Source organism: Chionomys nivalis, chromosome 2, assembly GCF_950005125.1.
Source record: "Chionomys nivalis chromosome 2, mChiNiv1.1, whole genome shotgun sequence".
In the NCBI taxonomy this organism is placed as follows: Eukaryota; Metazoa; Chordata; class Mammalia; order Rodentia; family Cricetidae; genus Chionomys; species Chionomys nivalis.
Genome location: NC_080087.1, coordinates 79,722,701 through 79,746,336, shown reverse-complemented (window position 1 = coordinate 79,746,336; position 23,636 = coordinate 79,722,701). Strand labels below are relative to the sequence as shown.

Genomic DNA, 23,636 nt, shown 5'->3' with positions numbered 1-23,636 from the left:
AGGAGCTGTAGAAAGCTGTGCTAGATGGTTATTTTCTGTGCTCCAGATTCAGGATCAACATAAATATCAGGTTATGCAGGCTCGGGCTTCCAGACTCAAAATGCTATTTAATAAATACACTGAGACCCCTGGGGCTTAAAATGTTTCTAAGCACCATCAAGACAGAAAAGAAGCTGGAGAGACGACTTAGCAGTTTACAGCACTTGTTGCTCATGCAGAGGATCTGGATTCCATTCCCAGCACCTTCATAGTGCCTCACAACTATCTACTAGGGCATCCAACGACCTCTTCTGGCCTTTTCCTGCACGAGGTACGCACAATAGTACACTGACAGCCGGGCGGTGGTGGCACACGCCTTTAATCCCAGCACTGGGGAGGCAGAGGCAGGCGGATCTCTGTGAGTTCGAGACCAGCCTGGTCTACAAGAGCTAGTTCCAGGACAGGCTCCAAAACCACAGAGAAACCCTGTCTCGAAAAACCAAAAAAAAAAAAAAAAAAAAAAAAAAAGTACACTGACATACATGCAGGGAAAACACTCATAAATAAGCCTTTTATAAAAAAATTAAGATGGAAAAGAAGCCATATTATAGAGAAAAAACAACAACAAAACTCAATGAATCCTCTTTATTTGGCAAGAAGAGAAAACATCTTTCTGCCAGGGGCCATGAGAAGGTCCCTGGCAGGGACGGACAAAGCACTGGTCCGAGGTCACAAAACCCAGAGAGGGTTTCAAAGTAGAGGCCAGCTTCACAATATCCGTCCCCGAACAGTGGCTCGAGGGTCGCAGGGTCCTGGAGAGTCACAGACCGGGTCCAGGCGGTCGTCACGGGTGTTCCGGAGTCCAGCAGGGTCAGAGGTCTCGGAGGGGGTCAGGGGGGCGGAGATCACGGAAGAGCGGGAGTCCAGATTCCGGAGCCGTTCGGGGCAGGGGCTGAGGGAGGGGACGCGGAGAGCGGCTCCCGCGGGACCGTTTGGCACAAGAGGGTAAGGGGCAGGACACAGTGCACCCTACCTGGGTACGGGGTGTGGGAAGGGTGAGGGGTGGGGCGCCTGGCATGGCCGAGCCCTTGGGCCGGGAAAGAGAAGGGGTTCCGGAGCCCAGCCGGGGCCCGGTGCGCCGCCCGTGGGGCAGAGGAGGGGCAGGGTAGGGATGCTCAGACCGGGGGTGCAGGGCCCCCGGCCGTGTGCATGCTGAAGTATTCGGTGAAGCCGGTGTGCGGCGCAGCCGTCTGGGGTACGAGCGGCTGGTAGGACGGCGTCGGGCCATCCCAGCCCGAGTCGACCGCCTTGGGGTACCGAGCGGAAGGGGGCGGGGAGGCTGCGCCCGGCTCCGCCGTGGTCACCACGCGGCCCCTGGGGGCAGCTGCCGCCGCCGCCGCCACCGCTGTCTCCTCCACCTGCTTCCCGGCCTGGGATGGGGGGTCAGGGTCAGAGGTCGCCTGGGACCCTCGGGGGAGCAAATGCGGCCCCGAAGGCCCGTCCCCCTCCCCCTAGAGGACTCCCACCACCCCAAGTATGGACGCACGTGTCAGTCAGGGAAGGAGTGGGTGGTTGGGCGCCTGGGCAGCGGGGCCAGATACTCAAGGGGTGGCGTCGGGATGCGCCGGGCAAACTCTGGCGGCGGTGGGGGAGATGGGGACCAGCCTCGGAAGGCGGGCGGCGGGGGCACGGCGCGGGGCGTCCTCGGGGGCGTGCGCAACAGCGCCAGAACCCAGTCGGGTAGGGTGGGCGCGGGCGCCGGGGGACGGTCGAGTCGGGGTGTCGGGGCACGGGAAGTGCGAAAGGCCAGGGGTGGGCTCAGGCGCCAGGGTGCAGGGGGAGGCGGCGGGGCGGGGAGCGGGGTCAGGTACTCCAGGGGCGGCGCCAGCAGCTCCTCGGGCGCTGGGGCTGCGGGGCTTACAGAGGAGGTGGGCGGGGGGATGGAGAAGAGCTCCGTGAAGTTGGGCACCGAGTCGCTGATGAACGTCACGTTTCCATAGATGTGCTGCGGGAACGCCTTATCTGCGGATTGACTCCCTCCGAGTCCAGGGACCCCAGCCGAGGCGATCTGCGAAGTTCGCACATGGTATGGGAAGTTCTTGTTGGCCGCGGATGGGCGAGTCATGATCTGAGAGAAAGAAGACAGGTTTGAGAAGCGGTGTCCAGGCCCCATAAAGTTTAGAGAACTAGATGATTGCCCTCCACTTGACCTCTCTGTGTGACTCCTGAACTTTAGACTGCATTAGACACCAGTGGGGTGCCTATCTGCATTTTGACCTTTCCCCTCAACACACCTCTAATTACTTTGCTGGGTGTGCACTCCATCACAATCCTGACTACTAGGTCTGACTAGGTCATGGGTTAAGGACAGTATCCTGTGCTGTCCAGTACAATAGCCACTAGCTACATATGGCTTAAATGGAATCAAGGTAAACGTAAAGTTGTTTCTCTGTTATGCTATTTTACCTAAGTTCAAGTGCTCCTTAGGCACCTTATTGGAGAGCATAGAAAAAAACTACCATTCTTTCGGGTGTTTTGTTTTTGAGAGGGTCTCATGTAGTCCAAGCTGGCCTGAGACTTGCTGTGTAACTAATGATGACCTTGAACTCCTGACCCCCTCCCAAACTCCTAATCTCCCCACACACACACACACACACCCTTCTAGAATTGGATTATGGTTGTTCGGCACCATGCCCAGCCTTAGAATATGTCCATAAACACAGAAAGTTCAATTAAACATCAGTTCACAGGCTCTTCAGAATGTCAGCTCCTTAAAGGCAGGAATTGACATTTTCCTCCCTTTTCGGAGACAGTCTACAATACCATTCTCCTGCCTCAGCCAAGTGCTTCCATTATAAGCATTTACCACCACAGTCAGCTCAGACCTTGACTTTTCTAATCCCTGTTAAATCCCAAACTGAATCTAGAGCAGTGCCTAGCTCTTAATAAACACTGGCTGAATTTTTCCAGAATACTGGTGATGCTTCTAGATCTGTCTCTGCCGCCATACTCAACCTCACTGAGGCTGCGCTGGATGGCGTGAGCTGTGGGGAGCCAGAGCTGCAGTGGTGCTGAGCTAAGCTGCACATGTTTCCGAAGGAAGCTGGCTGACTGCGGTGAAGTGACAGCAAGAGCACTTGTCTTGTGTTCCAAGCCGGTGTCGCTGCTCTTGGCTCCATCCCTTGCTAAGTGTGGATCTGGGGCACGTTGATTAAACTGAGCCTCTCCAGCCACCAAGATTACAGTGCCTATCTGGAAAGATGAGAGGGCAGAAATGCAAACCACTGGTGCAGAGCCTACTGCATGGTGGGTTCTCAGTGTTTCTTTCTAACCCTTTCTGACTTCCTGCTGAACGTCAAGGTACACTCCCCAGGGAAGGTGAGTGGGTCTGCATTTATGCTATGTCCTGAGGTGGAGGATGGTGGACCTGATCCCTTCCCTGGAGTTGAGTGTGTTATAAATGGTAGGTCCCCAGAGTTAAAGCTAGAACCCTCAAGGGTACCTGTTTGTTTATTTCGTTTTGTTTTCTTTTGAGACACGGTCTCATATAGCCCAGGCTAACTTCAAAATTTATATTTTTCTATATTATTTTTTCTGCTATTATTTCTGTAGGAGGGTGACCTTGAACTCCTTGATGCCTCGGGTTCTCCAAGTTCTGAGATTACAAGCATGTGCTATCACACCAAATTTAGCAATACCTATTTCTGCTTGGGTGCTGTCCCCCATGTACGACCTATCTGCCAGAGAAGAACAGGATTCAAAGTGCACATTCTGCTACCAAAGGCCACGAAACCCCAGCAAACCATCTCCTTTTACAGAGCTCAACTTCTACCCTCTGTATAGTACGCATGATGACTCCTGGGCTGTCCGGCAACTGAACAAGAAAGCCAGAAAAGAAATCCATATGGATATTTCTAGCAAGAATCAGGCTAGAGCCTGGCGTGCTGGCGAAGGCCTGTAATCTTGAACTCAGAAGGCCAGGACAAGAAGATTGTTGTGATGCCAAGGGCAGTCAAGGCTACACAGCAAGATTCTGTTACAAAAAGGGGGTGGGGTTTGGGAGAAGGAATGGGGAAAGAAAGGAAGGAAAGAAAACAGAAAAGAAAGAGAAGCAGGCTGGTTGGAAACATGTATTAATACTATGAGCCAGGTGCAGTAATACATATGTGTAACCCCAGCTTCAGCACTCAAAAGACCAAGGGAGGAGAATTAACGCAAACTTGGGACCAGCCTGAGCTACACAGTGAGACTATCTTAAAAAATAAACCTCCAGCTGGGCAATGGTGGTGCATGCCTTTAATCCTAGCACTCAGGAGGCAGAGGCAGGAGGATCTCTGTGAGTTGGAGGCCAGCCTGGCCTTATAGAGCGAGTTCCAGGACAGCCAGGGCTACACAGAGAAACTCTGTCTCAAAAAAACAAAAAATAATAAACCTCCAGCCAGGTGTGGTGGCACACAACTTTGATACCCACATTCAGTAGGCAAAGGCAGGCAAATCTCTGAGTTCTAGGCTAGCCTGGTCTATACAGCGAGTTCCGAGTCAGCCAGGACAACCTAGTGAGCACCTGTCTCAAAAAACAACCTTTCGTGCACACACAAACTACTAAGTAAGTAAATATGAGAACTGTCATCAGGAAAAGGAGATAGGATGTGAATTAGGACAAATAACAGCTAAAAACAAGCCTAGCGGTGGTGGCGCACAGCTTTAATCCCAGAGCTCGGGAGGCAGAGGCAGGCGGATCTCTGAGTTCGAGGCCAGCCTGGTCTACAGAACTGGGTCCAGGAACTCTGACTCGAAAAAAACAGCAAAAACAAAACAAAAACCTAACTAACAGATAAGGCTAAGATCTTCATGCCTAGGTCTGGTGTAAACACTGGTTAGATCTAGGCTCCCAAGAGTCCCAGCCTGTCCTGTCTAGCTGGAAGAATGGGGAAGGGAGAGAAAGCAGGGAAGACACCAAGGGCTTTGGGTGGGTAGTGATGGCACAAACAGAAATGTTAAAGCCTGGGGACACAGAGTCAAGAATAGAAAGAGGGGCAAAAAGGGTGTGTGTGTGTGTGTGTGTGAAGAAGTCAGGAGAAAGGACAGAGAAGGAGGGCTTTGGGGGACATGGTAGTGTACCCAGCAGGCAGAGAGTGCCTTCCAGTGACTACGGAATAAATGCAAGGGAGATAGACCAACAGTGGTGCCACAGGCCTGTAATCCCAGCACTCGAGAAACTGAGGCTCCTAGTTGCAAGAACAACTGGATTTCATAGCAAGCCCATCTCAAAAAATAAAAACAAAGGACTGATGGGCCAAGAGCACTAAACAGGACAGGCCTTCCCGGTCTCGCACATCATTCGGCGTTCAGTTCCCACCCCACTCTGATAGCCACTCTCACCAGAAACACGCCGTGGGCATACAAGTGGATCCCCAGCTGGATGCCGTTGACGATCTTCTCTCGGGCCCACTTCGGGATCCCAAAATTGGCGATCAGGGCCATGACAGGGACAGCAAAGAACCTGTAGGGAGGGTTAGAGTGGATAGCTACCAGTGCCCCCCACCCATGTCCCCACCTCCCCTGCCATTATTCACAGGCGCCAAGAGATCCCAAACTAGAGAATGACCAGAGTAGCCTTTGAAAGCCAGATGTTGAAATTCCAGTGGACAAAGTCTAGGCTGAATTTCTCTCGGTGCCCCCCGGCATCTGATAGATATCCATAGATATCCTGTGGTTGAGTTAATAACAGTAGCAATTAAGGACTTTTGTATGTTTCCAAACATTTTATAAATAAGAGCTCATTTAACTCTTACACTAGGTCCAGGAAACAAGTAAGGTTTCCGTTACCAATAGCAGATGAGAATGCAAAGGCCTTGTCTGAGATCAAACAGCTTGGACATTTCAGAGCTGCGATCTGCACCCAGTCTGGCTTGGAATCTGCCCACTTTACATTAACATTGTTGAACAATAGTAACTGAGGTTTTTGTTTGTTTTGGGGTTTTTTGTTTTTTGTTTGAACTTTTATTTTAAAGATTTCTTATTTCTTGTGTGTGTGCCACAGTGTGCAAGGGCCTTCAGAGGCCTTCAGAGAGCATAGGATGTGAAGCTGGAGTTATAGGCCATTGTGAGCAGCCTTGTGTAGTTACTGGAAACCAACCTGACCCTCTGGAAAAGCAACAAACACTCTAAACTGCTAAGCTTTTTCCACCTCTTTGTTTTGTTTTCTGAGACAGGGTTTCTCTGTGTAGCCCTGAATGACTTGGAACTCACTCTGTAGACCAAACTGGCCTCGAACTCAGAGATCTTTCTGCCTCTGCCTCCCGAGTACTTGGATCAAAAGTTTCGTACCACCACCTACCTCCCAAAAGTGCTGAGGTTTTTGACATAGGGTCTTATATAGCCTGGGCTAGTCTTGAACTGCTATGTAGGTGAGTTTAGCTTTGAACTCCTGATCTTCCTGCCTCCACCTTCCAAGTTCTGGCATGTATAGCTATTACATGAATTTTTATTGAACACTTACTGTGTGACAGACACTAAATCTTCATGTATTTTCGAATGCTCAAGATAACCTTCTGAAGGGGATTCTGGTGACAACCTTGTCTTTTTTTTTTTTTTTTTTTTTGGTTTTTCAAGACAGGGTTTCTCTGTGGTTTTGGAGCCTGTCCTGGAACTAGCTCTTTAGACCAGGCTGGTCTCGAACTCACAGAGATCCGCCTGCCTCTGCCTCCCAAGTGCTGGGATTAAAGGCGTGCGCCACCACCACCCGGCGACAACCTTGTCTTATGAAGTAATATGACAAATTCTTTTTGTTCTTGTTGTTGTTTGTTTGTTTGTTTGTTGAGACAGGATTTTTCTGTGCAACCACCCTAGCTGTCCTGGAACTAGCTCTTGTAGACCCCAGTTGGCCTCAAACTCAGAGATCCCCCTGCCTCTGCCTCCCAAGTGCTGGGATTAAAGGTGTGCGCCACCACCGTCCAGCGAAAAGTTATTTGTGAAATATTTATGGTTTGTCAGACAATGGTGGCTCATACCTTTAATCCTAGCACTCGAGAGACAGAGGCAGGCAGATCTCTGTGAGTTTGAGACTACCTGGTCTACAAAGTGAGTTCCAAGATAGCCAGGTTACACCAAGAAACCCTGTCTCGGAAACCAAAGAGTCTGATGTAGCTCAAGCTGGACTTGAACTCCTGATCCTCCAGCCTTTGCCTCTCCAATAGTATGATTGAAGGCATGAGCCACCATGCCCAGCTCAGTGAAAGACTTTATTACTTTGTTTGCTTGTTTGCTTTTTCTTTTTCTTTTCTGGGGGTTGGAGGGTTGAGACAGGGTTTCTTTGTGTAGCCATGGCTGTCCTAGAACTAACTCTGGCCTTGAACTCACAGAGATCTGTCTGCCTTGCCCTCCTCTGGCCCCTCAGTGCTGGGAGTAAAGTGTGTGCTGCGACACCACCCAGCTTGACTTTTTAAAACACTTCCTCATCATTTTACTTTGGGAGAGTAACTTTTTTTCTAGATCTTCAAGGAAACTTCACCCACCCCTGGAAACAGGGTTTCTCTGTGTAGCGCTGACTGTCCTGGAACTTACTCGAGATTCTCCTGCCTCTGCCTCCCCGGTGCTGGGACTAAAGGCATGCACCACCACTGTCCTGCTCCAACCACTTCTCTCGAAAGCCCCTTTTCCTTCCTGAGAATGCTTTCAGTTGTGGGGAGAGGCAGGTTGGGGTCCCGCACCATATCTCACCAGAGAGTGTAGGCAGCAAAGAAGGGCACATAAAAGGGCTGCTTCTCAGGAAAGTGACGAAGGGACACCAGCACAGCATAGCAGAACCACACATAGGCTGCCACCTGCAGCCCGATGAGCCCGTAACCAGCTGGAGATTCGTATGTGTACAGTACCTGGCCTGGATCAAAGAACTGAACCCATAGACAGGGTTTGTCATAGCCCTGGCCTCTGACACTGAACCCTACCCCAGGGATAGAGACAAGGGCAACTAGGGATGTGGTTAGAATCCTACATAGGTACTTAAGGAACCTACAGCAACTACGCATGCTCACCATGGGGCTAAATACTATAACTCCACTGACACAGTGAAGGAGGCCCCATTGTCACCCCCACACAGGAGGCATAAAGCCTCTAAAGAGCTCTAAATGTGGTTAAGATCCCCCTAACTTTTCACAGGAGGAAGCAGGCCCCTAAGTAGGGGTGGGAATGGCCAGCTATTAAGTAGAGGAGCATAAATAAAGCTAGGTCCCTGACTCTTCAACATGGATCTTGACTGTGATAGACAGAGAGGAGGAGGAGGAAAGCTAACCAGAGGGAGGAATCACTGAAACAGATGGAAAGGCGGAAATGCAGAGTGGGAGCGGAGAGGATGCTCTGTGGGGAGGGGCAGGAGACAGGGCAACAAGGAGAGGGGCTGGCAAGAACCTTGGACACTCACTTCTGCCTCATAGGTGAGCAGCACCACATGGGTGAGGGTGTACAGGGTCATGTACACGGACAGCTTCACGGAGCCCGAATGGCTGATGCGGCCTCTGGCAAGCAGGCCGTGAGGGGAGACAGCAGGATGGATGCTGTCAGGGAAGAGGGAGCAGCCACACCCCCCACCTCCACCTCCCGGCCCTGCTCCCCAGCCCAGCCACCCATTGAGCAATCCCTGCCCGGGCACCGTGTCACTGTGAATCCCTTCCCCAGAAGGATGAGTGTGAGCAGGAAGATGAGGAAACTGGAGGAGAAGAGCAGCTTGGCTGGGAAGGGAAGAGAAGATGGCTCGGCATGGGCTCGGCGAGGTCAGCAGACCCCGAGGAGGTTTCTGCCCTCCCTTGGCTCCGGTCTATTCTCACCCAAGATCTTCAGGCTCCCATTGCCAATGCCATCCGTGGCATACTGGCCCCAGTAGATGCAAAAGAACAGGAGGCTCAGGACTGGGAGAGATGAGAGGCCGGGGGGGAGGGGGCGGACAGGACAAAAAACAGCTTTGGGATATCATTATCCACAAACACTATGATCCAAATGTCTGACCCTCTGCCACTCCCACCGGAAGTCTGGAATATCTGTTACTGCACCCTGCTAGGAAACTATGGAGGCCGTGGCCCCAGCCTCTCCTCCCTCAGACCCAATGCCAGATTACAGCTTCTCTTTCCTTAGACCTAAAAGTGCAGGTGGAAGTCCTTCTCCCTCAGGCCCAGGAGGCCATGCCCTCCTCCCAAGGCTGCCTTCTCAGAGAACCCAACATCTGGAGTACTTCCAAAGCTCACCCTCCACTCCTGCTGCAGCCATGAACATTTTATAAGTCGTGTGGAGTAACTGTCGGCCTTTCAGCAAATCTAAGAAGGAAACGGGGAAAGTTGTACACAGGTGGAGGTGGTGCATTTCCCTATCTCGGCTCTCCTGCCTCCCCTCCCCCCCACCCCCACCTCTCTCTCCTTGCTTGTGTTTTGTTTTGTTTTGAACCAGGGTTCCTCTGTATAGCTCTGGCTATCCTGAAACTAGCTCTTGTAGACCAGGCTGGTCTCGAACTCACAGAGATCCGCCTGCCTCTGCCTCCCGAGTGCTGGGATTAAGGGTGTGCGCCACCACCGCCCGGCTTCTCCTACTCCTCTTAACACACCACATACGTTGTACTCACATCCAAAGTAACAAGAGAGGATGAAGATGAGGGTGAAGATGAGAAGAAAGGTCACATCTGTCTCCAGGATCCCTAGGATTCAGTGGAAGGGACAGGAGAAGGCTTTTTGAGTGGACATCTCTACCTGCTCCTTGCTTTCATCTGTCCCGTTCCTCCGATAGCTGCTCACCGAATTCATCTGCTGAAAAGTGCCTTGTCCAGAAGGACTTGCCATTGGTAAGGACCATCTCATACTCCAGCTGCAGTCCATCTCCCTGTGGGCAGTGGAGAGGCCTGAGAAGGGCTCTGGGCAGGTAGTGAAGGAGAGAGGAGAAAAGACAGATGGCTGCCCCAGCCCCTTACCCCACACTTGCTGAGTGCTATATACCACCATCTTTCACGCACAGAACGAAAGCTGCGGCCACTGGAGCAGCTCAGGTAGCGAGTTCCCTCCTCTGACACCACCTGGGGAGAAGCCAAAAGGCTGAAGCCTTGTCCTTGGTGCCACCAGGCACTCCCCACCCCGGCCTTTAGCACCGCACCTGACAGCCTGACCAGGCATACTGGGTGGTGAGATTGATGACCTGGTTGTTCTCGGGCCTGATCACAGACTCCTTAGCCAAGCAGTCCTGGGGCAAGGCAGGGACATGGTCACCCTCTGAATGGCCATGGCCTTCTGTGTTCCCCCCACACACACTCCTCACAGCCCTCACCTTGTCCCTTGCCTTGTACACGGCTGGCCACTGGGATGGATCATCGAAATAGAGGAGGATGTTCTGGCAGCACTTGGCCTGAAGACCCAGAGATTTGGCAGTTGGGGGGTCTTTACAGGAAGATGGACAGCTTTTGCCTTGGAGGGCCAAGGTAGAGTCCAGCTTCAGCTTGGAGTGTGGCTAGGGAGACTCACCTCGGGGTATCGGAATCGGAAGTCCAGTCGGCCATAATCGGAGAGGAAACAAAATCTTGTCAGGAACACCCAGTCCTGGCAAAAGGACCCAGTGAGAGTCAAGTTCTTCAAGAACTCAGCTCGACCCCACCCACAGACCCTCAACTTTTCTTCCCTACCTAAGGCCATTTGGCTTCCCAAATACCACAAGGTGGCTAAGTCACCTCCAGAATTCTTTTCAGATTCATTTGCTGTGTGTCCAAATTCCTGCTCCCATGTTTTTTTCTCTCAGATGTCCCTCAAGTTTCCTTCCCTCCTCCTCCCCATCTTCCAGACACTGAAGAAGACCATGGATGGCCAGGTGCACATCTCTGCCACCATCTGTCCTGCACTCTTTCTCAGCTGCATTCCCCCAGTCACACACACACACACACACACACACACACACACGCCAAGGTGGTCCCACAGACCATGCCATTCTGGGGAAATCTTCCAAACCTTCCCTGCTGGTCCTGAGCAGGCCAGGCGACCTCCACTTGGTGGAGTGAGGGGTGCTGTCCCTTCAGCACCACCACGGTGCCGCTCTGCTCCCTGTAACTCCGACTCTCGCAACCGAGCCCTCCCCACCCAGCCTGACCTCGACAACCACAATGCAGCCCCCAGCCCGCAGCTCCCGCCCTAGCCCAGTACCCCCATCATCCAGGCCCCGACCCGGGAGGGGCGCAGGGGGCGGGGCGGTATCCTCCCCTCTTAGGTCCCGCGGGCCCAGGAACGCTAGGAAATGAATGGTTCAATGTGCTTACCTCCTTGGAGCTAAGATTGCCCCGCACGTACTTGGCCCGGGCGCGGGGGGACAGTGGCAGCAGCAGGAGCAGCAGCGGCGGCAGCAGGCGGCGCAGCGCGGGCGCGCGCGAAGGCTCCATTCCTCCCGCTCTGGCTTCTGCTCGGCTCAGCTCAGCTCAGGCTCCCGCTCCAGCCCAGTGACGGCGGCGAGAGCGCGCGGGCTGGCCAGCGCGCGCCCCCGATTAAAGGGGCCGCCGGAATTCGCGGTCTCTCCCCACCCCCGGGATGAGCCCAAACCCGCTCCTACCCTTCCCACCCGAGAGAGAACAACCTTTCCCATTCTCTCGCCCCATTCCCATTCACCTTGCCCCAGCTCTGGTCCTCTTCTACAGACGTCTCTAAGTTACCTCTAGATGCGTGCGTCCTAAACTGAACTCATTCTTACAAACAGGGCCTACTCCTGACTGCAGACTCCAGGATGCCCACAACCCAGAAAACTGAACTTCGTCCTAACTTTTTCCTCCCAAATTAGACCCCAAATTATTCTATTATTACCCATTCCCAAGATTCGACAAACCCTGTCAAAGTGCCCACTAGACCCACAGAGACTCAGACATTGTTCTGGGACACACACACACACACACAGTAAAGCCCTCTACCAGATCAACCATTCCTTGCTGCCTGCCCCACCCCTAGGGTGTGAACCCTAGCTGCCACCGTGAGACAGCAGTGTGAGATAACCAGGAGCTAGTACTCCCACTGCTGGGGTGAAAATCTTGACTTTGTCATTTCCCCACCAGAAGACCTAGGCCAAGACAGTGGGCCCCTTATCTCCCAGTATAGTTTCCTTGTCCCTTCCAAGCTGCTATTAATCCTATCGTTTTCCATAGGGCAATTGAGAGCCCTGGGAAGGCCTCCCAGCATCAGACCCCAATTTGATTCTTATTCTCAGACTCCAACATTCCTAGCTGCATCCTTCACCCTCCACTGTAGAAAATTCAGGGCTGCTCAAAATGCCATTTTAAAAGCTTTCTGGCCAGACATGGTGGCACACACCTTTAACGCTGTACTTCGGAAGCAGAGACAGGCAACTCTCTGTGAGTTCAAAGCCAAACTTGTCTATGCATTGAACTCTAGGCTAGCCAGGGCCACATAGAATATGTTTAAAAACACTGAGCCACAGAAAAAAGTTTTCTGGCTAGGGATGGAGCTCAGTGGTGGTATGCTGGCCTAGCATGTGCTAGGTCCTAAATTACATTCCCCAAATGGAAAATAAATACAGTCCCTGGGGTGAGACGTGGCACAAGCAATTAATGCCAGCACTTGGGAGATGGAGGTGGATTGCCCCAATTTCTAAGCCAGTGGTCTACATAGCAAGTTTTAGGTCAACTGGGGCTACCCTAGAGAGATTGTCTCAAACAAACAAAGAAACAAACAAACCCACAACAAACAAACCATACACACACTCACGCACATGGGCAGAGGGGAAAACTTTGTGTGAGATCTTTACCCCGTAACCACTTGGGATGATTATTAATTTACTGTGTATGCATTAGAGGGGAGAGTTGCTATCTTTTGTTTTGTTGGGGTTTATTGGACTCAGAGTCCAGGTTGGTTGAAACGAAGGGTAGTTGTGAACTCTTAGTCCTCCCATCTTCACCACCCCACGCTCTGAGAGGCATGCACCCCTCCTGCTGGTCCCTCAGACTCCAGCAAGGTAACAAGTGGCATGCTCTCCATCTTGACCTTAGAATTCAGAGCTAAAGAAAACTACTCTCACTCCAGAGGCAGAGGCAGGAGGATCTCTGAGTTCAGGTAGCCTGGTCTACAGAGTGAGTTCCAGGACAGCCTGGGCTATACAGGAAAACCATGTATCAGAAAACAAAACAAAACCAAGCCAAACCAAACAAAACCAAATCTGCTTTCCTGAGACAGCCACTCACTGAAAATCAAGAGGAGCAAGAAGGTGTTTTATTGAGGTGAATGGGAGAATGGAATCCCTGCCTCCCCAGCCTAACCCAGAGTCTCCCTCAGTAGAGTTTCATTGGGGGGAAGGACCAAGCCTCTGGACTTCTCCGAGTCACCACCCAGGAAAGGCTGAGTAGTGGGGCAGGAGGGTCAGGGCTCCAGTCCAAGGCAGATGTTCGGGGCAACAAGGGTGATGGTGGCTGAGGCAGGGGCTGAGGTGGGCAGGCATCCCAGGGCTGAGGATGGGGTGGTGTGGCTATGAGCCAGATGCTTTTCAGCATATCAAAAGCTGTTGGGGGACCCCAAGCTGCCCCAGATGGTGAGGACACCGAGGGGAAGAATGGCAGTTGGTGATCTGTAGGGGGCACTAGGCTGGCCCTGTGTGAAGCGGTGCTGCCACTGCCACATAGATGAGGCATGGCAAAGTTAAGCCTCTTTGCCCCCTGTTGAGTCCTTTGCCTCCCCTCCCTTGGAGCATGCTCAGGAACGTGGACACCAGAAGATGTTGTCCTCTGTCTCTCAGGTGTCCTGGGTTTCGTCTCTGGCACAGAAGAAAGAAACATGGAGATCAGTTGGACTATAGAAAAGTGAAAGGGGAGGTAAGGGGACAGGAAGTGGACTCACCAGGCAAGGGTGACTGGCAACCTCGGAGCACCAGGGCAAGATCAGGCACACAGCCATGGCAGCCTTGCAAGGTTCTTATTATGACATCTCTGGACTCCTGCACTAGGTTCCTCCTGGGAAAGGCCTGGGGCAGAATCAGCTGGCACTGAAGTTCCTCCAGCAGTTTTCCCAACACAGGGAGTTCTGGGGAACTTGGTGGGCCCGAGCCTGAGCCTCCGGGTACCTGGTTCTCCTTGCCTCTGACAGGGCTACAGGAAGACTTGGTGGATGGCAGGGGGGTACATGGTTCCAAGGAGCCACTGTTAAGCAACCGGGCCACATCCAGGGATTTCACTTCATGACTGAAGAGACCCCGGTGCTCCCGGCTCAACCTGCCTTGAGTTATGACTACAAGCTTGGGAGCTGCAGAGGCCCCAGGATCCTGGAGGATTGCAGATGGCTCCCGACTAGACATCGGAGGATCCTGACGAGCCAGTGGCCGATGGCTGCTCACTAGGGCCTTGTTTCGTTCCCTCCTAGTTTTGCGACGGCGGATACGACCAGGTTTCTCAAGCTGCTGGAAAGGCTGAGGGACTGGTCCCCGAGAGTCCATGATGCCCTAGAAGGCAAGGTGGTCATCAGATGCAGATAAATCAGGAACAGTAGCTAAGTGGGAACAGATGGTCAGGGCAAAGAAAGAATACTATTTAGAGAGATGAGAAAAAGAAGTGGACAGAGAGCCATTGGAAAAGGCCTGGCACAGAAGGGAGTCCAAAATGAAGTACAAGTAGGGATAGCTAATAAGAAAAGAGATTAGAAAATGGGGATAAGGGAACAGGGAACAAGAACATGAAAATATTTAAAAGATGATGGCCAGGCCCGGTTGTGCAGGCCTCTAATCCCATCTGTTCAAGAAGGCTAAAGCAGCCGGGCGGTGGTGGCGCACGCCTTTAATCCCAGCACTCGGGAGGCAGAGGCAGGCGGATCTCTGTGAGTTCGAGACCAGCCTGGTCTACAGAGCTAGTCCCAGGACAGGCTCCAAAGCCACAGAGAAACCCTGTCTCGAAAAACCAAAAAAAAAAAAAAAAAGAAGGCTAAAGCAGAAGAATCAAAAGTTAAAGGCCAGACTGGAAAGATGGCTCAATGATTAGGAGTGCTGACTGTTCTTCCAGTGGATTCAGGTTCAATTCCCAGCACCTACATGACAGCTCACAACTGTCTGTAACTCCATGATCTGGACATACATGCAGGCAAAATACCAACATTTGAAATATAAAAACTAATATTTTAAAAAAATAAAAAAAAGGTTAAGGCCTGCCTGGGCTACAGAGTGAATTCAAAACCAACCTAAGCAACACAGGTCCTATATAAAAATAAAAATTTTGGCCGGGCGATGGTGGCGCACGTCTTTAGTCCCAGCACTTGGGAGGCAGAGGCAGGTGGATCTCTGTGAGTTCGAGACCAGCCTGGTCTACAGAGCTAGTTCCAGGACAGGCTCCAAAGCCACAGAGAAACCCTGTCTCGAAAAACAAAAAACAAAAAAAACAAAAAAAAAAAATAAAAATTTTGAGCTGGGCGGTGATGGTGTGCACTTTTAATTCCAGCACTCGGGAGGCAAAAGTTTGAGACCAGCCTGGTCTACAAGAGTTAGTTCCAGGACAGGCTGCAAAGCTACAGAGAAACCCTGTTTCGAAAAAAAAATTAAAAGGCCTGTATCTTAGGGGTTGAAGAGCTGGCTCAGTAGTTAAGAGCACTCAGTGCTCTTTCAAAGGACTAAACTCAGTTCTCAGCTCATTTCCCAGCATCCATCTCAGATGAGCCCTCCAGCCTAACTTTAGCTCCAGGGAATCTGATGTCTTCTGGCTTTTGCAGGCATCTACACTCACATTCCCCATACTCTCACACAGACAACACACACACACACACACACACACACACGCGCGCGCATGCACAAAACTTAAATCTTCAAAGAAAAAAATCTGGGTATGCACACATAAAGCTCTGAGCACTGAAAAAATTAAAGCTGGGAATATAGCTCAATGATAGAGTAGTTGCTTAACAATTGCAAGGATCTAGGTTCCTATGCTCAATGGCCAGTAGTGTAACCGCCTTTCTGTATATTCGCAGATCCCTTTGAGTTCGAGACCAGACTGGTCTACAGAGTGAGTTCCAGGAAAGCCAGGGAGGACTACACAGAGAAACCCTGTCTCAAAAAACAAGCCAATAAATGAAAAAAAGCAAAATAAATAAATAAAAGATGGAAGATGAGCCAGGCAAGGAGCTACCTGCCTATATCCATCCCCCCTTGGGATACTGAGGCTGACGGATCATGTGTTTGAAGCTAGCTAAAACTACACAGTCAGATAAGTGTCTCAAAACCAACAACACACACAAAAATAATGGAAGATGGGAGCAAGTTCGTGAATGAGATTTGGGACAGAGAGGAAATCCGCGATTCGGGAAGATACACCAAGACACAGGAAACAGAAATAGTAAATGAGAGCAGGAAAGAGGAGCCTGCATGGTGGTGAAGGAAGGTCTGTAATTGCAAATTTTACAAAGTGGAGACGGGAAGACCAGGCGCTCATGGTCATCCTCAACTTCATAAAAAATTTGCCGGCTGCATGAGACCTCGTCTCAAAGAATTCAAAATAAAAAACGTAAGTCAGGAGAGGGGGCACCCAGAGAAGTGGAAGGGCCAGCTTCGGGCGGGACTTAATTCACAAGAGCCTTCAGAGTTGGGGGGCTACTCCCGAGGGGAGGCCTACGGCAGGGGGGGTCAACTCAGCTGAGGTGGGCCCAGGAGGCTGAAGAGGTGGGAACGGTTGGTGGGGGCACGGTGGGGGAGGGGTGCCTCACCCTCTTCTCTCCTAACGAACCCCGCCCTGGCCTCCACGTGGCTGTGGAGAGCAATGGCTTCTTTGCTGTAGAGAGACCCAGGCGTCGAAGCTGTTCGTGCTCTTCCGGCCCTTGAGCGCGTGTTAAGCCAACAGGCACGACGCACGCATGCGCAACGCACACGCCACGCCTCTCGCCTCAGGTTCCCAAGAGAGGCACGAGGCACCGAGAGTGACAGTTATAGCCCCGCCCAGCCTTACCTCTTGTCCCCGCCCCCCGCCTATGGATTGCCGTCGAGGTCCTCTAGGCCCGCCCCCTTACTCAATGTTGATTGGCTTAGGCTGCTGGCGGACTGCATGACCTGGAAGGCGCTAGGCCTCGTGCTCCCGGGCTCTCTGGGACCGAACCGCGCTTTTGGACTGTGTGACTTTAGAAAACTGTAACTGCTCAGAGCCTATTTCATTTTTTTGTTTGTTTGTTTTGTTTTTCGAGACAGGGCTTCCCTGAGTAGCCTTAGCTGCCCTGAAACATGCTCTATAGACCAGACTGGCGTAGAATTCATAAAGATCCGACTGCCTCTGTCTCCTCTTAGTGCTGGGATTAAAGGTTTATGCCACCACCGCCCACCTATTTCCTAATCTGTAAAACCGATTGGTAATAGTACCTCCCCCATACGGTTTGTAGAAGGATGGAATGAACCAAAATGTTTATGAATGAATGCTTGGGAATTTTGCTTCTCCACTCACTTCAGGAATTCTCTCCACCTCCATTGTATCTGTCTACACATATCCCCTCACACGGTTTTATTTTTTTAGGGTTGTTTTGTCTAGCTGGCCCGGTTGCCCATGCTGACCGCTTGTCTCCCAGCTCAGCTAGTTTTTAGCGTTTTGAGATAGGTAGTTAACTATTCCTTAGGGAGTTTGGGATAGCCTGGAATTCTATTCTCCTGCCTTTATTCATTCTCTCTCTCTCTCTCTCTCTCTCTCTCTCTCTCTCTCTCTCTCTCTCTCTCTCTCGTTTTTTTTTTGGGGGGGGGGATTTTTTTTGTTTGTTTGGTTTGGTTTGGTTGTTGTTGTTGTTATTGTTGTTTTTCGAGACAGGGTTTCTCTGTGTAGCCCTATCTGTCCTGGAACTCACTCTGTAGACCAGGCTGGCTTGGAACTCACAGAGATCCTCCTGCATCTGCCTCCTGAATGCTGAGATTAAAGGCATGTGCCACCAAGGCCCGCTGGGGTTACGGGTGTGTGCCACCACAGCCAGTCCTCTGTCTCTCAAATCAAACTAAACTGTCAGTGTATATTGCTGTCAAAATGTTACTACTTATACAATATGTCTTTTTTTCCCTGTTTCTCTAATTGTTTTGTTTTGGTTTTTGAGACAAAGTTTCTCTATGTAGCTTCGACTGTCCTGGAACTTACTCCTGCAGACCAGGCTGGCCTCACACAGAGATCTGCCTGTCTCTACCTCCTGAGCGCTGGGGTTAAAGGTTTGTGCCACCATCATCCCGCTGTTTCTCTAATCTTTTGTAGCTCTCAAACCTTCTTCACACACTGCTTCTGAAACCAAGCTCTGGGTCACAGGCTCAGCTGGGGTTACATAACAATGGCAGGGGTCATGAAAAAAATAGTAATAATAAAAGGTTTCTGAAAGTCCAATAAAATCAAACATAATAAATCTAGGGTGTTTATAACAGTGCTTATCCATTTTACATCTCAAAACTTGTGGCGAGAGCCTTTAATCACAGCATTCTGGAAGAGGAACTCTGTGAGTTCAAGGCTAGCCTGGTCTACAACAGCAAGTTTCAGGAAAGGCAGGACCTCATCTCAAAAAACAAAAACAAAACAAAGTACTTCATGGCAGCATTGACTGGGAACAGAGAGTGTACACATTTGAACTACACACACCATCAGACCAAATGAGCACTGCCTCGGAGTCTATTCTGAGACTATCTGCTATGCACTGCAAAGTTTTAGCTATCCACAGAGTTTCCTCCCCTAACAGAAACACAGTGCTGGAAATTAAATACACAAACAAACCAACAACAACAACAAAACAGTCGGGCAATGCTGACCCATGCACTTTGGAGGCAGAGGCAGGTTATCTGTAAGTTCGAGGCCAGCCTGGTCTACATAGTCAGTGGCAGGTCAGTCTAAGCTATATAGGAAGACCTCCCATCTTAAAAAAAAAAATCAAAACAAACAAACCAAAAAACCTTTCTCCAGCAAAAATGGGGGTACTCAAACAGAAAAAGTTTCAGAAGCCCTGTCCACCTGGTAGAGGCAGTAGAATGGAGAATTTAAAGTCGTACTCAGCTCCATGACACTATACCTCCAAACAAAGAGAAAAGAAGCCCTAGTCTAGAAAAACCCAAACCCTCAGAATCCTGGGCCTTTACCAGGCATATCTGAATCTGTGTCTCCTCAACACATCTGACATTGGCATCTGACAACTAATGTAACTAATATTCATTCAGCAAGCACTGTTCTTGTTCCGTAGTGACTTTGTGCCAGGTCCACACGATAAATAAAACCCTTCACTACTTCAGTATCAACCTAACTAGAAAAAATGGATGGATTTGAAAGTCCAACCTGGAGGCAGGGCTGCAAGAAAACAACTAGGCCATTTAGGGGAAAGTGAGACCCTGGGAATCTAAGACACACTGGGGTTTGGCATTAGAGCCAGGAACACAAGGAACGTGGCTGAAAGTGGTCTCTCCTACGATGTGGGTGTTGGAGTTCAGACCCACCCATCTGAAGTTGGTAGTGGCACTTTGTATCTATCTAGAGAGCAGAGCAGAGACCACAGACATGCAAGATGATCTGCAGGAGGGGTGCCAGGTTGGACCTGGGCTGGATCCTACAGCCCTCTCCAATTTCTGTTCTTTCTGCACCTTCAGCCTTCCATGTAGATCCTATGGTGCCTCGAAGGCATAAAGGTATTATGCATTTAAGATATTATACCATTAGAAACCTAATGTTGAAGCTGAGCCTAATCCCAGCATTAGGAAGGCAGAGGTAGGTGAATCTTTCTGAATTTAGTGCCAGTCTGGTCTTCATACAAGTTCCAGGACAGCTAAAGCTAAACAGTGAGACCTCATCTGAAAACAAAACACCTCAAAGTCACTCTGGTGCTTCCTTAGAAACCTCCAATCTCCAGCTTCTTCCCTTTTCTTTTTTGTTTTTGTTTTTTGAGACAGAATTTCTTTGTGTAGCCTTGGTTATCCTGAAACTCTCTCTATAGACCAGGCCGACCTCAAATTCAGAGATCAGTCTGCTTCTGCTTCAGGAGTGTTGGGATTAAAAATGCGAGTCACCACTGTCCAGTTTGACCAATTTCCTTTCAAGCTCCCCGACACCAGTAGGAAATGGGAGCGTCCCTTCCCGGGCACCTACGAGTCACCCCCCTCCAGGGATCCAAGAATGAGCCCGTCCACTCTCTCTCCCACGTGAATGGGTTACACACACCCCCCGTAGGTGGTCTCTTCCGGAGTTTTCTGGCCCTGCAGCAAATGATCTCCTCCCCCGAGGAAGTGCGCTAGGTTGTCCCTGCTCCTTGTCGCCTTTACAGGTACGCTGTCCCTTCCCGTTAATTCTGGGTTGTCTCTCCCTCATCTACCCCCCCACCGCTCCCTGCCACGCATGGTGCGTGGTCTCGCCTGCCCCTCCCCCCTACGCTGGGCCGCTGTGGCCACGAGGGGTCCGGGCGGGAAGCGACAGACGAGCCCATTGCGCGGCATCTGTCGGGGGAGGCGAGCGAGGAGTCCTTCCTACGTGACGGCTTCCCTATTCTGCAAGAAGAGGCGCGCCCGGGCTTGGCCTTCGCCTTGCTCTCGAGTGAGGGCGGCTGGACGGTCTATTGTGTTGGCCAGGGAGGTGGGGGTGGGCGTGCGGATCAACGTCCTCCCGGAGCATTCCCGAGCCGACTCCACTCTCCTCCGCAGGGGCTGCGGTATTGAGAATGAGCGGGGACAGGAATCCGGCCAGCAAGCCCACGCCAGTGCAGGACGTGCAGGGCGATGGGCGCTGGATGTCTCTGGTGAGTGACTCCACACGATCCTTAGGGGTTCGGGAGGTGGGGGCTTCTAGAGAACCCCTGCTTCGTGGAGTCCTCATCTTCATCTGGGTGGGAAGCCAAGTTTTGTTTGTCCAGCCTGTGCAAGCAGGGTGGGGCGGGGCCTGGAGCATGAGTGCCATTGACTCTTTATGGGTTTCCCTGCAGCACCAACGTTTCGTGGCAGACAGCAAAGACAAGGAAGCAGAAGTCGTCTTCATCGGGGACTCCTTGGTCCAGTTAATGCACCAGTGTGAGGTGAGACTCCAACCCTTTCCTCCTTCCTCATTTAGCCATGTACCCTCGCTAGCTAGCACTTTGGGCCCAGACTCCAAGCCAGGCAAGGTAAGGGGATACAGAAATACCCCTGGTAGCAGGAATCTAAGAATCCCATGTAAATGCAGTATTCTTTTAAGAATAAAGTGTGTGCCCTGAGTTTGTCAAGACTTAAATTGAGGCTTTCCTTCGAAATTGCCTACGGTGACTCTTTATTGTTTGCTTAAAGTAGAGCACAGCCCCTATTGAGTTTACACAAAGTTGTAATAGATTTATTTACAGAAAGTGAAGGTGGATTGTAATGTATTTGGCAAAGACTGCCAGTCATAAAATCTTTCCCCAAGACAGCTTTAGCCACAATGGCTTTATTCACAATGAGATTCAGTTGTATGTTGCTAGCTCTGTGTATGGTTTAAGCAGACAGGATTTTTATAAAGTGAGTGTGCCTTCTGTGAGATTTTGGTTAAAGCAAGACACTAAGAGGTTCCATGAAATGACGTTTTCTCTGCTGGGGTTTGTTCGGGGTGAGATTTAACCAGTCTTTGTTCATAAAGTAAGGCATATCCCTAGTGGCATTTAGTTACCACCTGGACAGGTGCTGATGGCCAGTGCCTATATCATTTCTTGCCCACAGATCTGGCGGGAGCTCTTCTCTCCTCTGCACGCACTTAACTTTGGCATTGGTGGGGATAGCACACAGCATGTACTCTGGCGGCTGGAGAATGGGGAGCTGGAACACATCCGGCCCAAGGTGAGCAAGGCTTGGGTGGCGAGTTAACACTCCTGCTTGCCTCTTTACCGTTGCTTTGTGTTACTCTTTTCACAGATCGTGGTGGTCTGGGTGGGCACCAACAACCACAGCCACACAGCAGAGCAGGTGACAGGTGGCATCAAAGCCATTGTACAACTTGTGAACAAGCTGCAGCCCCAGGCGCGGGTGGTTGTGCTGGTGAGAGCTTGGAAGGGTGGCAAAGGGAAAGTGGCTGCCAGTCATAGTGGCACTCTAGGGCCTGAGACAGGAGGATCATTGAGATTGAGGTTACCCTGGGCAACACAGCAAGACCTTTTTTTTTTTTTTTTTTTTTGTAGACCAGGCTGGCCTCGAACTCACAGAAATCCACCTGCCTCTGCCTCTCAAATGCTGGGATTAAAGGCGTGCACCACCATTGCCCAGCAAGACCTTTTCTTAAAGAAAAAAAAAGGGGGTGTACTTATGATGTGGGACCCCCCAAGAAGTACTTGGCACACTTCTGGGCAACTTGGCACAATGGCTTTCCAGTGAACTGTCTGGTAGATTTCCACACTCTGTAGGAGTGGCTGTGAACTGGATGTGATCGCTAACGCCTTAAATCTCAGTACTTCAGAGACAGAGGTAGGCAGCCATTATAAGTTAGAGGACAGCCTGGTCTATGCAGCGAGGACAGCCAGGGCTACATAGAGACCCTGTCTTCAGAGTGACTGTGATTGAGGATGTGTTCAGGGCCAGTTAGCCTGTGGCCAAAGGAAGGCTGGGTATTTTGAGTGTTGGAAAACTCAAGTTGTCAGGCATTCCTGGAGTAAATTGAGCTTCATCACTTCTAGCTGAGACATTTCCACCTCTGTAAGAGGCCACTGCCCCATTGGCATAATGTTTTGTATGAGTGATCTCTGGAAACAGGCTGCCTATCAGGAAGGTTCTTACCGAATGGGAGCTAGGACATGGTATCCAGAACCATTCCTCTGCCCTCCCTGTTTTCACATCCCTGAACTATTTTACACCTGAAAAGTTCCTGGTGGGGGGTGGACAGTTTAATCCAGGGATGCTGATCTGATACCTATTGGTGTGCCTTCTCAGGGCCTGCTTCCGAGGGGCCAGCACCCCAACCCACTTCGGGAGAAAAACCAACAGGTAAATGAGCTGGTGCGGGCAGCATTAGCTGGCCACCCCCGAGCCCACTTCTTAGATGCAGACCCCGGCTTTGTACATTCTGACGGCACCATAAGCCACCATGACATGTATGATTACCTACATCTGAGCCGCTTGGGGTACACACCTGTTTGCCGGGCTCTGCACTCCTTGCTTCTTCGTCTCCTGGCCCAAGACCAGGGCCAAGGCATCCCTCTGCCAGAGACCACACCCTAAGCGTCTTCCCTTTCCATGGCATTAAAGTCTCCTCCTCCTGCTTGTTTCTTGCTTTATGGCTAGACTTGTCTGGGTACCACCAAAAGCCTGGTCCTTGATCCTGCAGTTATGTGTGGTGTTTCTATTTGTACCTGAGGCAGACATCAGTAATCCATCAAGGCATTCTGGTCCTTGTAGTCAGTTGAATTTAAAGTGTGCTTTGAGCGAGTTCTGCTGGGTATAACCAGTTTGTCATCGTTACCATTAGGATCAAGGTCATTCAGTAATCTCTGAAACTGTGGCAACACAATCAGATCCCACCATCATCGCCCCCACACTGTCCCTTCAGGGAGCTGTCCCAGCTGATGCATGCCAACTTCCTGGTGCTCTGGGCCAAGTTCAGATGCCCCTTCAGACCTTCTATCCTCCAGGACTAAGCCTTTGCACAAAAAGACACTGAGGATAGCTAGCTCATGGTCCCAAACTGGCCTCCTGAAAATGTCTGAGTATAACTAGTTCCACGACCAATAGTGGTGAACTGCCTTTCTCACAGCATAGGGGCT

At 50.9% G+C, this 23,636-nt stretch overlaps 3 protein-coding genes across 5 annotated transcripts; 1 reads left to right on the top strand and 2 right to left on the bottom strand.

The window, feature by feature from the left end:
• Positions 1 to 610: 610 nt before the first annotated feature.
• Positions 611 to 11,437, bottom strand: Tmem145 (transmembrane protein 145). 2 transcript variants are annotated; one of them, XM_057762141.1, is made up of 15 exons: positions 11,258 to 11,437; positions 10,476 to 10,550; positions 10,282 to 10,359; positions 10,111 to 10,197; positions 9,932 to 10,033; positions 9,759 to 9,843; positions 9,590 to 9,661; positions 9,219 to 9,287; positions 8,805 to 8,885; positions 8,630 to 8,708; positions 8,402 to 8,495; positions 7,702 to 7,874; positions 5,362 to 5,482; positions 1,901 to 2,107; positions 611 to 1,409 (listed from the first exon to the last, which is right to left on the bottom strand). In XM_057762141.1, exons 1-15 carry the CDS (start codon positions 11,375 to 11,377, stop codon positions 1,155 to 1,157), a joined length of 1,698 nt encoding a protein of 565 aa, XP_057618124.1. In that variant the 5' UTR covers positions 11,378 to 11,437; the 3' UTR covers positions 611 to 1,154. The 2 variants fall into 2 exon arrangements, with proteins under 2 accessions (XP_057618124.1, XP_057618123.1); XM_057762140.1 differs by having other exon boundaries at positions 1,277 to 2,107.
• Positions 11,438 to 13,267: 1,830 nt separating this feature from the next.
• Positions 13,268 to 14,421, bottom strand: Prr19 (proline rich 19). Its single transcript, XM_057751443.1, has 2 exons — positions 13,830 to 14,421; positions 13,268 to 13,746 (listed from the first exon to the last, which is right to left on the bottom strand). The coding sequence occupies exons 1-2, from the start codon at positions 14,419 to 14,421 to the stop codon at positions 13,268 to 13,270; spliced, it is 1,071 nt and encodes a 356-aa protein (XP_057607426.1).
• Positions 14,422 to 20,097: 5,676 nt separating this feature from the next.
• On the top strand, positions 20,098 to 23,134 carry Pafah1b3 (platelet activating factor acetylhydrolase 1b catalytic subunit 3). Of its 2 annotated transcripts, none has more exons than XM_057762881.1 (6): positions 20,098 to 20,213; positions 20,587 to 20,681; positions 20,865 to 20,954; positions 21,607 to 21,723; positions 21,799 to 21,921; positions 22,807 to 23,134. In XM_057762881.1, exons 2-6 carry the CDS (start codon positions 20,604 to 20,606, stop codon positions 23,092 to 23,094), a joined length of 696 nt encoding a protein of 231 aa, XP_057618864.1. In that variant the 5' UTR covers positions 20,098 to 20,213; positions 20,587 to 20,603; the 3' UTR covers positions 23,095 to 23,134. The 2 variants fall into 2 exon arrangements, with proteins under 2 accessions (XP_057618864.1, XP_057618866.1); XM_057762883.1 differs by lacking the exon at positions 20,098 to 20,213 and adding an exon at positions 20,297 to 20,479.
• Positions 23,135 to 23,636: the final 502 nt, after the last annotated feature.